Source organism: Phalaenopsis equestris, unplaced genomic scaffold (genome assembly GCF_001263595.1).
Source record: "Phalaenopsis equestris unplaced genomic scaffold, ASM126359v1 Scaffold000399, whole genome shotgun sequence".
NCBI lineage: Eukaryota > Viridiplantae > Streptophyta > Magnoliopsida > Asparagales > Orchidaceae > Phalaenopsis > Phalaenopsis equestris.
The window spans coordinates 1,128,375-1,142,108 of NW_018164841.1; the positions used below are offsets into that span (position 1 = coordinate 1,128,375).

General features: G+C 34.4%; 1 protein-coding gene across 1 annotated transcript in view; it reads right to left on the reverse strand.

Annotated features, from left to right (window-relative positions):
• Window positions 1–1,937: 1,937 nt before the first annotated feature.
• LOC110026758 (glyoxysomal fatty acid beta-oxidation multifunctional protein MFP-a) overlaps window positions 1,938–13,734 on the reverse strand; it is a 57,393-nt gene continuing 45,596 nt past the window's right edge. The window contains exons 16-18 of the mRNA XM_020727859.1: window positions 4,455–4,603; window positions 2,431–2,569; window positions 1,938–2,153 (exon numbers count right to left, since the gene is read on the reverse strand). Of these exons, the coding sequence (XP_020583518.1) occupies window positions 2,118–2,153; window positions 2,431–2,569; window positions 4,455–4,603 (324 nt within the window). The 3' untranslated portion in view covers window positions 1,938–2,117. The remainder of the gene's footprint in view (window positions 2,154–2,430; window positions 2,570–4,454; window positions 4,604–13,734) is intronic.

The window sequence follows — 13,734 nt, forward strand, 5'->3', positions numbered from 1 at the left end:
TGACCTTAAGAGAAGCTGCTCTACCAGTAGGTCACGGTAAGCGCACTTATATATCGTTGAAGTAGAAAACAATATCATAGTTTTGTTAGAAAAATTTATATCATGGATTGTGCCCCACCAAAGTGATATATCATCTCAAGCTTCAAATTAAATTTATTGTTATTAATAGTCTTATACTTATAAGATTTTATCGAAACATGATTCATCATAAAAAGTGCTCAAAATATAAGCATAAGACTATTAGCTTGATCTTATATGCAGTGCAAGAATATATATGATCCAAATATGTTCAAACCTTATTCAAATATAGTTCGACAACAACAAAAAATATTCAAATATGTATCCGAATAAAATTTGACCATGGTTTGAAGAAGAAATGTATGAAGTTTGAGCAAGGATATGGCATTTTTCAAATAAGTTTTCAACCATGTTCTAACAAGGATCAAAACACATTTGAATATATTTCGAATACGATTCGAAGAAGGTTCAAACAATCATCATATCAAGTTTGAATCATTTTAAATACGTTTCACGCGTTGATCAAATTTGTTTGTACATCTCTTCAATCATCTATCTAGTTCTATTTTATGTCTCCATCAAATTGATCTTGATTTAATTGCTCCAATTCAATTTACATCATATTAATCATCACACATTCGCTTGGATTATGTAATACCTCATCATTCAAATATTAAAAAAAAAAAAAAAGGTTAAGCCGTGGCTATCAAAATTAGTATTAAACTACTGTCTAATTCAACTTCACCCTCATTTATTAAAATTAGTATTAAATTAATTCATTTAATACTTTTTAATATGCTTTTGATCAAAGTTTATATTTTTCAACTCTTTAGTTAATAGAATTATTAATTAAGAAAGAATAAATAACTCTTTATTTTTCTCTCCTTGGATTATAATATGGAAATCACATCTCTCGATTTTGATCATCTCATAACTTAGTTGGCGATGGAAATTAGAGTGTCAAAACGGTTTGTTGTTCGCAAACGGCTCGTGTTCAGCTCGTGCTCGGCTCGTTCGCTAAGTTAACGAGCCAAACACGAACAAATATTTGGTTGTTCGTATTCGGCTCGAAATACTACTAATCAATAATATATATATATTGATGAGTAATATTTTTAAAAAAATTAATTGACTACGAGGCTACAAAGATTTATAAGCAATTAAAAATATTAATTAAGAAAATAAAATAAAAAATTATTAAATTAGATTCAAATGATGTTTTAAATCTTGCCCCAATCTTTGGCATCTTATGATTACGTGATTAGGGTTGTCAAAACGATTGTTTATTCGTGAACAACTCACGAAGCAAACGAGTCGAACACGAACACATTTTTTGAACTCGAAATATAAATGATTTGGCTCATTTACACCCCTAATGGAAATATAGGTACGTTAGGGAGGTAAAAGGCAAAACAGGTCTAGGTAGGTTGCCAACAATGAAAGGACCAAGGGTAGAAAATCTATCAATTTTAAAATAAAATAAATTAAATTATATTTAGGATATTTCTAGAACCTCAATCTTACTAAAAAAATTATTCAACTTTATATCAAACATTAAAACGTTAATAGAGAAATAAGCAGAATATAATGTACCCAAAATATTTTCAATGACTGAAAATAGCATACCCATCTCATTAATCTGAAGAGCTGGCATTTACATAAATGCCACCCAATTTCTACGTATTTACATATCGAACATCTAAACTTTGCTGTTTTCAAATCTTTCATATTACATCAAAAATGCCCCTAATTTAACTTTTAAAAAGTGAAATACACATTTTCCAGCACAGGCAAGGTGGCATATACATGGAAATTAAAGTTTAGGTGTTAGATATGTAAATACATGAGTATTGAGTGGTATGAATGTAAATCTTCCAATATGATAATAAGAAGAGCAGGCTGAGCAGCACTCTCAAAACTGAACATAACAAGAGCCAACAATTTCATTCATGGTTTATAATTATTGGAACAAACATGCATACATTTTCCTCGAAAACACATTTAGATAAGATTTCATGAAGATTCAAAGATTCAAAAGCTGCAACTTCTCACATCTTGCCATACACGAGCATTTGTACAGTCAAATAAGGATTGTTTCTTTAGAGCCGAGCCTTTCCCCGTTCAGCAGATGCACTCTGCATGGTATACAAGGAATTAAATGAAAAATAAGCATTCTCAAAAAATATTCCTCATTCAAATCAAAATTGAGAAAAAATAACAAAATAGTGCAATGAGAGTCTAGACAAAGGTTAAATTAGTCCCTGTATATTTTAAATATAGGATGAAATTGAGATTTTTAGACTCTGGGACTAAAATGACTCCAATCAAAGAGTCGGGGGATTGTTTTGACATTTTAATCGATCAAAATTGTATTTTCAAAACAGAAGCCGAGTAGGGCGACACAATTTGTACCAATGGACGGCCGTTAGCAGCACGTTCTGTCAGATAGGCGCATGGTTTGAAGAAATTGCCATATTTTTTTGTCCACTCTTCCAATCTCTTGTGGATGTAGCTTACTCCAAGACTTTCAGCCCAGAAGATGATACCACCCCTGCAGGCAAGGGATAACAATAATGTTGTTGAAGTTAGAAAATGTAATAACTTAAAACAAGTAATAATCATAATTAGCAAATAAATTCAAAAGAATTAAATAAGAACAAAAGATAAATTTAATAATATTTATAATAACAGCTAACTTATTTAAGAAATCTCACTTTAATTAATATAATTTAAATCAAAACCTATTAAAATGAATGTATTACACACACACACACACACACATTCTAGAGAATGAAAAATTATAACATCAGTTTATACAACTAATAATACCGTTTAAGTGGCACCAAATAAGCAACCAATTAAATTGGTTTTTAATAGAGTGCGGGTGATTAATTATTTAGCATGGCATCATACATGATTACAAGAGTAATCATTTTAACTCTTCTACTAAATTTGTTTTCATTAATTGGTTATTTAACAAGAATATAATTTGTTCTCATTAAATAGCCAATTAATGAAAGCTAATATAATAGAAGAATTAAAATGATTAGTCTATGTAATCAGATGTGATGACATGCTAAATAATAATTAAAACTTTTGCAAATAAAATTATTTATAAAATTATCGCACAAAAGAAAGCCACATCGTAAACAAATAAGTAGCAAGCCAGCCTTAAGATGGGTATTAGCTTACAGTAATAATTTTTGGTCTTCTAAATTTTGTGCATTTAATATTATGGCCTTTTACATGCACTGATTAATATTCTTATTAGTTTATATTGCAAAACAACTAAGTTGAGATTCTCTATCTCATCCCTAAAATCCTCACATTGATATGGAAAGGATATCTGGCACTCATATTTCAAACACCAGTGATTGTTAAATAAAATTTTATGGTTATTACTTAAATAATTATGTGATGAAAAGAAGGCAAAAGATGCTATATAGAAATGAATGCATGTGCATGTTGAAGATAGAGGTCGACTTCTTATGATAATGGTTGGGGATGCTTATACCAGTGAGAAAAATGATTACCTATTCTTGAGGGTCAAGTTTAGGAAGGTGATTCAAACGATTTTATCCTACATACACAATTTCAATAGTGCTCATGTGAAGAATGTATTATAATAAATCAAAATATAAGAATGATGAAGACAGTTAAATGATAGTTTATTTGTTTAATCAAAGAGAAATTACAAATGCATTCTATTCATTGCTCACGAATAAGAATTGTTTTATAAATTTAGTACAAATTTGCATGCATACTGTCATATGATTTTAAAATTACTATAATTTAAAAATATAATTAGCTATTAAGTTGTTGATAATTATTTTCAAAAAAAGTCTCCCTTGACTTAATGAATGAAAGAAAATGTTTTTATACACTAGAAGAATAATTAGCGACTGAGCTATTTAACTCACATAATAGTTTATAATTATTTTTCAGGGAAGCCTATCTTAAATGGGTAGAAAAAAGTGTTTGTTTACAACAAAAGAATAGCTGCTGAAGATAAGCATCATAGTAAACTTATGTATCAGTTTGTATTTTGAAATGTCTTTTGGGTGAAAGAAAGAGTACTTAACTGTATAGTTTAGTTGGCTCTTTTGAGAAATGAAGATTTTATATTTGAAAAGCCTTTGAATTTTCTGCAAAGAAATTTAAGTCCAATCTTCTGTTCCTACCTTAATAATCCAAAACTTTGAGACCATCATAATAGAAAAAGTGGAGAAACAAATTAGTTTCTATGTTCCATTATTCACTTAGATGTATATAGAAATTAAAAATAATTTTTAACTCTAAAAAGACCATTGAAGTTCCTTAAAAAAAGGATTTTATTTTCACTCAATTAGTAAAGCAAAAATCATTATTTTCTACGATGTATTTCTTTGTTGAGGCAATAGAAAAATATCAAACATGTAGAAGAAGAAGCCATGAACCTGTATGGAGGGAAGCCCATGCCCATGATAGATGCGATATCAAGGTCTGATGCCTTAACAGCTATACCCTCATCAAGAACACGACAAGCCTCATTCACAACAGGCAGAAAAACCATTTCTACAATATCTTTATCTGAAACCTTCAGTAACTGCATTCATACACAAGAAACATGGAATGAGGGAGTAAATGTCTAACGTTAATTAAGCAATACAAAAATTAAAGAAAGTAAATTTTCAACCACTCTATAATGAATTTAAAGCTCTCCAACTATAACACAGTCTTTAATAATGCTTGCTAAACTGTTACAAAAATACCAATTTTTTTTTTTTAAAAACAATTCAAATAACGATAAATAAAAAAGGAAATAAATTAAAGAAAGGATTTTCATTAATCAACTAAAAAACTAGTCATTAACATCTCCACCTATTTAGACGTTTCGGTCCATGCATCATTCAATCATAGGAACTTTTTAAGATGATGTTACATCTCAGGAATATGGTGACCCTTCATTATTGGCTATTACATACAAAGCACACTGTGGTTCGTAATAAACAGGTTCAAATGTAAAAATGGTGAAAATAAAAAAAGCAACATTCCTATGTAGGAAACTTGGATAAAGTGAAAGCATGCTGATGAATTAAACAGAAGGTAGGTTTATAGTAAAAAGTAAATAATTTACGAGTAAAGTGTCAAAATAACCCCTTGACATAATTATGGGGGGCATTTTAGTCCAAGACTATAGAAAAGTACTAATTTAATCCTGAGACTCATTTTTTGACGCTTCCCTCCCTTGCTGCCGGCAACCCAAGCCGCATCTCCTCTCCTCTCCTCTCTCCGGAGAGCCTCCGTTTTTCCCAAACCCGCAAACCATCCCTGCGCCGATCCCGCATCGGCGAACCTGCAGCCCTCTCCAGCGGCCTAGCTACCTAACCATCTCTCCGGCGAAGTCAGCCAACCCTCAAAGTCTTCCTTTCTGCCCTTGAACTAGCTGTTCCTATTCCAGTTGGCACAACAACTGGAGCACACGGCCCGCAAACCACTTATGGAGCCCAATCGAACCCCTTCGTCTACTGCTACCGGTGACCTTTCCGACAAAGTCCAAAACCATAGACTTCTCCTCCTCTTGCAACCCAAAAGCCATTGGTTTTCTCTTTTACACAATGGCAACCCAGGCATTGCGATCCTATTCCGGTCACATTTTTATTCCGGTCACACTGCCGTCCTACATGGGATTAGAGCTCCTCAACGGATCTCCACCAAGATTGTAGTCGTCTCCTGCTCAACTTGCTCCCCCTCCTCCAAAATTAGAGTGCAAAAACAACAGAGAGAAAGATAGAAGAAAAGAAAGAAAGAGAAGAAAGAAAGAGAAAAAAACCAGTAAAAAAACTAAGAGGGATAAGACGATGCAACTTCTTTAAAGATAATGAAGATGGGTTGCCGCACATAAGTATCCTTGCACTTTGCTCCAACAACAACAACAACAACAACAACAACAACAACAACAAGTCTTTATCCCACTAAGTGGGGGTCAGCTACATAAATCCTTTTTCTCCATTGCCTCCTATTGAGTGTTATATTTTCATTTAATTCTAATAAATTAAGATCATTTTTATATAATATGCCAAAGTCTTTCTAGGCCTATGTCTGTCTTTCTTAACATAAGTCGAATCTAAAATATCTACTCCCCTAACCGAATTATCAGATGGGCTACGTTTAATGTGACCAAAACATCTATAAGAAGACTCTCTCTAATTTTATCTACCACTGGAGCAACATTAACTCTATCACAGATATATTCATTTCGCATTTTGTCTCTAAGTGTCAAGCCACTCATCCACCTAAGCATTCTCATCTCGGCAATACTTAACTTTGTTTTATGATACTCTTTTAAAGGCCAACATTCTGCACGCTGAGACTCATTTTTTGACGCTTCCCTCCCTTGCTGCCGGCAACCCAAGCCGCATCTCCTCTCCTCTCCTCTCTCCGGAGAGCCTCCGTTTTTCCCAAACCCGCAAACCATCCCTGCGCCGATCCCGCATCGGCGAACCTGCAGCCCTCTCCAGCGGCCTAGCTACCTAACCATCTCTCCGGCGAAGTCAGCCAACCCTCAAAGTCTTCCTTTCTGCCCTTGAACTAGCTGTTCCTATTCCAGTTGGCACAACAACTGGAGCACACGGCCCGCAAACCACTTATGGAGCCCAATCGAACCCCTTCGTCTACTGCTACCGGTGACCTTTCCGACAAAGTCCAAAACCATAGACTTCTCCTCCTCTTGCAACCCAAAAGCCATTGGTTTTCTCTTTTACACAATGGCAACCCAGGCATTGCGATCCTATTCCGGTCACATTTTTCTGCCGTCCTACATGGGATTAGAGCTCCTCAACGGATCTCCACCAAGATTGTAGTCGTCTCCTGCTCAACTTGCTCCCCCTCCTCCAAAATTAGAGTGCAAAAACAACAGAGAGAAAGATAGAAGCGAAGAAAGAAAGAGAAAAAAAAAAAGAGAAAAAAATCAGTAAAAAAACTAAGAGGGATAAGACGACAAATGAGATGCGGTATCGATGCAACTTCTTTAAAGATAATGAAGATGGGTCGCCGCACATAAGTATCCTTGCACTTTGCTCAAACAACAACAACAACAACAACAACAATAACAACAAGTCTTTATCCCACTAAGTGGGGGTCAACTACATGAATCCTTTTTCTCCATTGCCTCCTACTGAGTGTTATATTTTCATTTAATTCTAATAAATTAAGATCATTTTTATATAATATGCCAAAGTCTTTCTAGGCCTACGTCTGTCTTTCTTAACATGTCGAATCTAAAATATCTACTCCCCTAACCGAATCATCAGATGGGCTACGTTTAATGTGACCAAAACATCTATAAGACGACTCTCTCTAATTTTATCTACCACTGGAGCAACATTAACTCTATCACAGATATATTCATTTCGCATTTTGTCTCTAAGTATCAAGCCACTCATCCACCTAAGCATTCTCATCTCGGCAATACTTAACTTTGTTTTATGATTCTCTTTTAAAGGCCAACATTCTGCACGATAGAGCATTGCAGGTCTCACCATCATATTATAAAATTTTCCTTTCAGTCTAAGCGATAGTTTTCTATCACACAATAGGTTCGATCATTTCTCCACTTCAACCAACCAACTTGAATTCTACTAATAACATCCCCGTCTATATCAGCATCACTTTGAACAATAGACTCGAGATATCTATTGCGTTCACACAATTTAATGATTTGATCACCCATACTTACAATTCTGCCACTAGAGCTACTGTTACTAAAATTATATTTTATGTATTCAATTTTAGTTCTACTCAAATAAAGGCCTTTAGTCTCCAATATAGACCTCTATAATTCAATTTTTTTCCTGAACTCTTCCTCTAGTCTTATCCACAAGAAGTATATCATCAGTGAAAAGCATACACAAGGGTACATCCTCCTGTAAATGTCTAGTAAAAGCATCCATAACTAAAGCAAAAAGATATGAGTTTAAAGTCGATCCCTGATGTAATCCAACTCAACTAGAAAAATATTGGGTCACTCTTCCAGTTCGAACAAAAGTAATAGCTCTAGTATACATATCTTAAATGACTTGAATATAAGTCATATCAACACATTTTTTTCTCTACAACTCTCCAAATGATTTCTCTTGGAACCTTATCGCAAGCTTTTTCTAAATCAATAAAAATCATATGCAAATCCTCCTTATTCTCTTTGTACTTCTCCATCAAACCACACAATAAATGTATAGCATCCATGTAGGCATGCCTGACATAAACCCAAACTGATTATGAGAAATATTTGTAATATGGTTTAAGCTATGTTCAATTACCCTCTCCCATTATTTTAAAGTACGACACATCAACTTAATTCCTCTATAATTTGCATACTCTTGTGCATCCCCTTTAATTGTAAAAATGAGGACCAAAATAGTCTTCCTCCACTTCTCAAACATCTTTTTAATTTTTATAATAATATTAAAGAATTTACTAAGCCAAAAAACTCTCAAATCTCCTAAATATTTCCACACTTCAAGTGGGATGTCATCAGGTCCTACTGATTTTCCACACTTGGTTTTCTTTAAAGTCTCCACTTCTTTTGTACTAATGCGATGATAAAATAAAATATTTTATTATTATTAATGATATTAAGATCACTAAAGTCCATCGTATTTTCAAAACTTTCGTTGAAAAATTCATCAAAATAACTCACCCACCTATGTTGAATATCTTATTAAAAAAAAATATTTTTTGATTTTTATCTTTAATACACTCAACTTGAGTTAAGTTTTTACTTTTCTTTTCTCTTTGTTTGACTACTTTATACATATATTTTTTACCCTCTTTAGTTTTTAATCTATTATAAAAATCATTAAAATCAGAATTTTTAGTGGCACAAATTGTTCTCTTAGACTCTCTACGGGCCACCTTACATTTTTTCCAGTTATGTGAGCTTTGGCATTTAAACTCATTTTTATAACACAATTTCTTATATTTTATTATTTCTTGCACAATATTATTCCACCACCAACAATTTTTATTTATAGACTTTTCCTTTTGATTCTCAAAGTACATCTTTTGCGATTTGTTTAATAGTGACAAATAAAAAAATACATGCTTATCTATTCTTCTTCATGTATATATCTCAAGCCCCATGCAAGTTTTTTTAAGTATAGTCGGTTAAAGACCCATCAACATTATATCTAGTGGCAGGAATAACTTCGTGTGTGTGTGCCATATTATTTTTGTACAGGTGCGCAAAGCCCCAAGCATTCTTTTTAAAGCATGGTGGGTTATGAAGTCCCCCAGATCATAGTGTCGAAAGACATTGACTGTGCACGCTTTTTTTAAACATGGTAAGGAAGGTCTCAGTTTCTCAATGTAGCCCCTTAAATGAGGACAAAGCTGGGAGGCTATCGAAATGGTGTCAGATTTTTATCTAAATGTCGTCATGAAAAAAAAACTAAATTGAATTCATTTGAACAAAAAAAGCAATCAATTGAAAGTTCATAAGCTACATTTTAAAGAATGAAACGATTACATAAATCATCTCAAAAGAGTAAAATTGAATATAATAGGCAGCTCGAATGAAACTTGTGATAGATAACAAATACGCTAACAAACCTATAAATTGTAAATGGAGTTTCTAATCAACTAATTAAAGTCATTATAACCAAGCATTACAATTATGTGGTGGGCTATTTGAACACTTAACTAAGCTATAAAGCCGAGAAAAATATAATGTTTGAAATGCACAATCAAAATCTTTATTCACATTAATTGCCATCGGATCCGCAACCCTAAATACACATGCGAACAAAAGGCAAAACTAAATGTTTAAATGAAAACATTTGCAAAAATCCTAGTGATAATATGCTCGTGCAAATAATAATAAAATCCCCTAAAGGTAGGTCAAAATTGACAAATACGAAATTCCCGCATGTGCTCCGCCCAACGTATTAGATGCTTAATCACAAGGTTCTAGTGTTACGAGGGTTAAACAAATGCTTAAACTCAAATCAAATATGCCTCAAAATGCATGCTAAGCTAATAAAAATTAACTCAAACAACAATATAAAATAATATCATATGATCCAAATGTCTCTAAATATTAAAGCTTATGCGTCTGAGGATGTTGCACTTACAACGGGTCGCCTTGCCTATGGTACAAAGTTAGAAGTCCCACATTTTGACAAATCCTATCCTCCTTTCTATAGAGATTTGAGTTGACAAGATTGAGCCTCTGATGAGTCAATTTGATCTTCCTCCATACAGAGAATAGAGTCGACAAGATTGAGCCTCTGATGAGTCAATTCGATCTTCCTCCATCAAATCTCAATGTTTATTTGATAGTAAATCACAACCAAAGTGATCTAGTTTCAAAAAATCAAATCTAAAAGTTCATTGTTAAAGCTCAAATAATAATATAAATCATGAACCTGATCCTCTATGAGCGGGACAGAGCCGATAGAGTTTAAAGACATCAATCCCCAATGGATGTGTTAATAGTAAATCTCAATCGGAGAGATCTATTTTCAAAAAATAAAATCTCAAAATCTATTTTTAGAACTCAACTAATAATTTAAATCATGAACTTGATCATCTGTGAGTGGGATAGAGTAGGCAGGGTTCAAGGACATCATTCCTTGATGATGGTCGAGTTGATAGTAAATCTCAAACAGAAGAGTCTTTTCTCAAATTCCATTTTAAAAACTGAAATAATAATATAAATCATAAATCTGATAATCTGTGAGCAAGACAATATCAACAGAATTCAAAAATAATCAAAATCTCATATGATAGCGTCTTGATCGTGGATTTCAACTGGAGAAGTTCATTTATAAAATTAAGATTTTAAATTATTAAAAAAAAGTAAATAAAAAAATAATCACTCAAAAGTTAAAAGCAAAATCCATCCACCCTCTACACCCGTTTGTCGAGGTGGACAAACTTAATACTGACCTGAGCTCACAAAAAAGTCAATGTCATAGCAAACATATTACTAAATTTATACTTAAAATAATTTCATATTAGTAAGGACATGACCCGAGTCCTCTGTCTATATGGTTTTGCCACCAAATCACCTCAAAAAAAAAATTACAACTTGAGCTCTCTAACCGGGTGATTTGCCACCAAATTACATCATTATATTATGGTCACTATTGTAGCCTATATGTTCCCCAATAACAGTTTATCCTTTTGAGTATTAAAAAATAAGATATATTTGAGAGGGTAGAAAACTATCGGAAAGCAAACGTTGACTTATGTTAGTCTCCTCATTCACCCTAGATCTACAATGTCACCATTGGACTAAGCAACTCATGGCTGCTGACAATGATCTTTTTGTCAAGTTGGGTTTACCCCCTCCGCTGACTAAGTTGACCAGGGTTCATGACAACTCGAGATAACGAAACTATGAGATCTTGATCGGGTTCATCATCGCTTCCCTCGAGGGCTGTTAACGATCAGATTTAGAGCCGAGCTAGGGTTAGCTCGAAAAAAATTCGATCAACAATTTTAGCTCGTAGCTCGGTTTGTTTATTTCAATCATATTGTAATCCAAGCCAAAATTCAAACCAATTTATGAGCGATTAATGATATATGAGCAAACTTTGTTAAATTCACTGTCCTAACAATACTAGGCAGTTAACGATCCAATTTCAAGCCAACTCAGAGTCAGCTCGAAATTAGCTCAAAAAAATTAGATCCAAAATTTTGGCTCATAGCTCGACTAATTTATTTCAATCTGATCATGATCCAAGCCAAAATTTAAATCAATCTTCAACTGATTAAAGATTTTCGAGCTAGATTCGCAGCCTACTTCCACACCATCTTCTTTAAGCTTACGATGATGATAATTTTTATAATTTCAATATTAAATTTGCTGCTACTATATGCTAAGTAAAAATACTAAGCACCTAATAACTAACATTAATCAAAAGTGTTCTTCCATTATCAGGAGGGATAATTAAGAATAGAGGCTTGCACCTCTAAGAAATCTCGAATCCCAGATCATAAAATCCTCACAAAAATGAGAATAAAATCACTTGATAGCTTTATTTCTACTATCTCATATGTCCTCTAAAAATTTGAAACAAAACATTATACAGATTAAGCTCCTAACGAGATTCTGAAATGTATTTTAAGGAGCTCACACCAATTCTGAACGCATTCAGAAACTCCTTCCACTACACCAAGCGGCTAGGTTGACCACCAAACTTCTCCTACAACTGCCCATGCCACCATCTCTCAGCTTCTCCCTTAAAGGCAAAAGTAGCAAAACTAATTCTTTGGTAGGCATGTCACAACCTCTATAATTCTCTCCCCACCCTCATTAGCCAGTTTTCAGCTTCAATTGACTATTCAGTTCCTAAAAAAAGTTGTAGTCTTATCCTTAAATGGCTTCAAATACTTATCCATCAGTGCTCCTTCACCATTACCATGACTTTGAGATTAAACAATTCTAATCAATTGTGTTACAACAATCATCATTTCTCGATTTATGCATGTCATTCTTGTGTTGGAGATTGATAAAATTGGGAAAATACAGACATGATTAGCATCCCTCTTGCACAAGGATTACATGCATAAATCAAGAAACGGTGATTGTTGTGAAATAACTTATTAGAAATTTTTAGTTTCAAACTAGTAGTAATGGGCGAGCGCAAATGAATAAATACTTGAAGCTATTTTAGGACATTAGTCCAACGCTATTTTTCAAAAGTGAAAGCTAAGGCGCTGTTTGGTTCGGCTTCTGCTGCGCGGCGCGGCGTGCGACCGCGGCTTCGTCCCGCATTCCGGCGTTTGGTTCGGCGTTTCGCGGCAAATTTTTGGCGAAGCGGATCGAACCGCGGCCGCGATATTAGGCCGCGGTCACCGCTTTCCTTTACCCATTGTCCCGCTTACCCCTTTCGTTTCTCTGCAGCCCTAACGAGTTCCCTTGCGGCTCTCCTTCGTCCTCTTGCTTCGTTGCCCCGCGATCGACAGATCTGAGGTATAACGAGCATTTTTCTTCTTGTAATCGCAGATTTGAGGGTTCTTTACGATTTTTTCGAGTGTGATGTTCTCTCTACTCCTATCCTTCCTACTTCGGCGATTTTTTCTTCAACACATGGAAAAGACGACTGTGATGTTCTTTACCCCTTTCGTTCATCACTAGGGTTATGCCTTCTCTTTACCTTCTCCTTTGACGCATTCTTGTTTGGTGGCTGACGGCTCAAGGTTGGTCGGAGGTTGTGGTTGTGGTGGTTGATTCATGTGTAGTGGTAGTTGTTAATGCAATTAGTTGTGTGAAGTGCATACATGACAGTGCATATGAGCTGTCGAATTGATGTGGAGTTGGCTTGTGAATGTCATGATACCTTGCTCTTCTTCCTCCAAATGATGTTGAGTTCGGTTAGGAGGGGGATTGATCATTCCCTTCTTCTCTTGCTAGCGATCAGGAAGTTGTGTTTTTGATTCTTACATCTCCTATTTTCGTTTTCCCCATTCCTTACTTTGACAGTGAACATACATTTCGAATTCCCCTGTTTGGTTCGGCTTCTGCTGTATCTGCTTTGACGTTTTGGAGAGTGCAATTGCTTTTTGTGGAGAGTGATATGCTCTTCCGGGTGTGGTATTTTTGGAGTGCATCGCATATTTGATTCCAGCATTCTATTACTTGCTGTTTTTTCGAGCTGGTTGGTTACTTATCTGTTGAGGCACACAGGAGACGGTGTTATAACATTTTGCTATTGATGTGTTCTTGCTGTT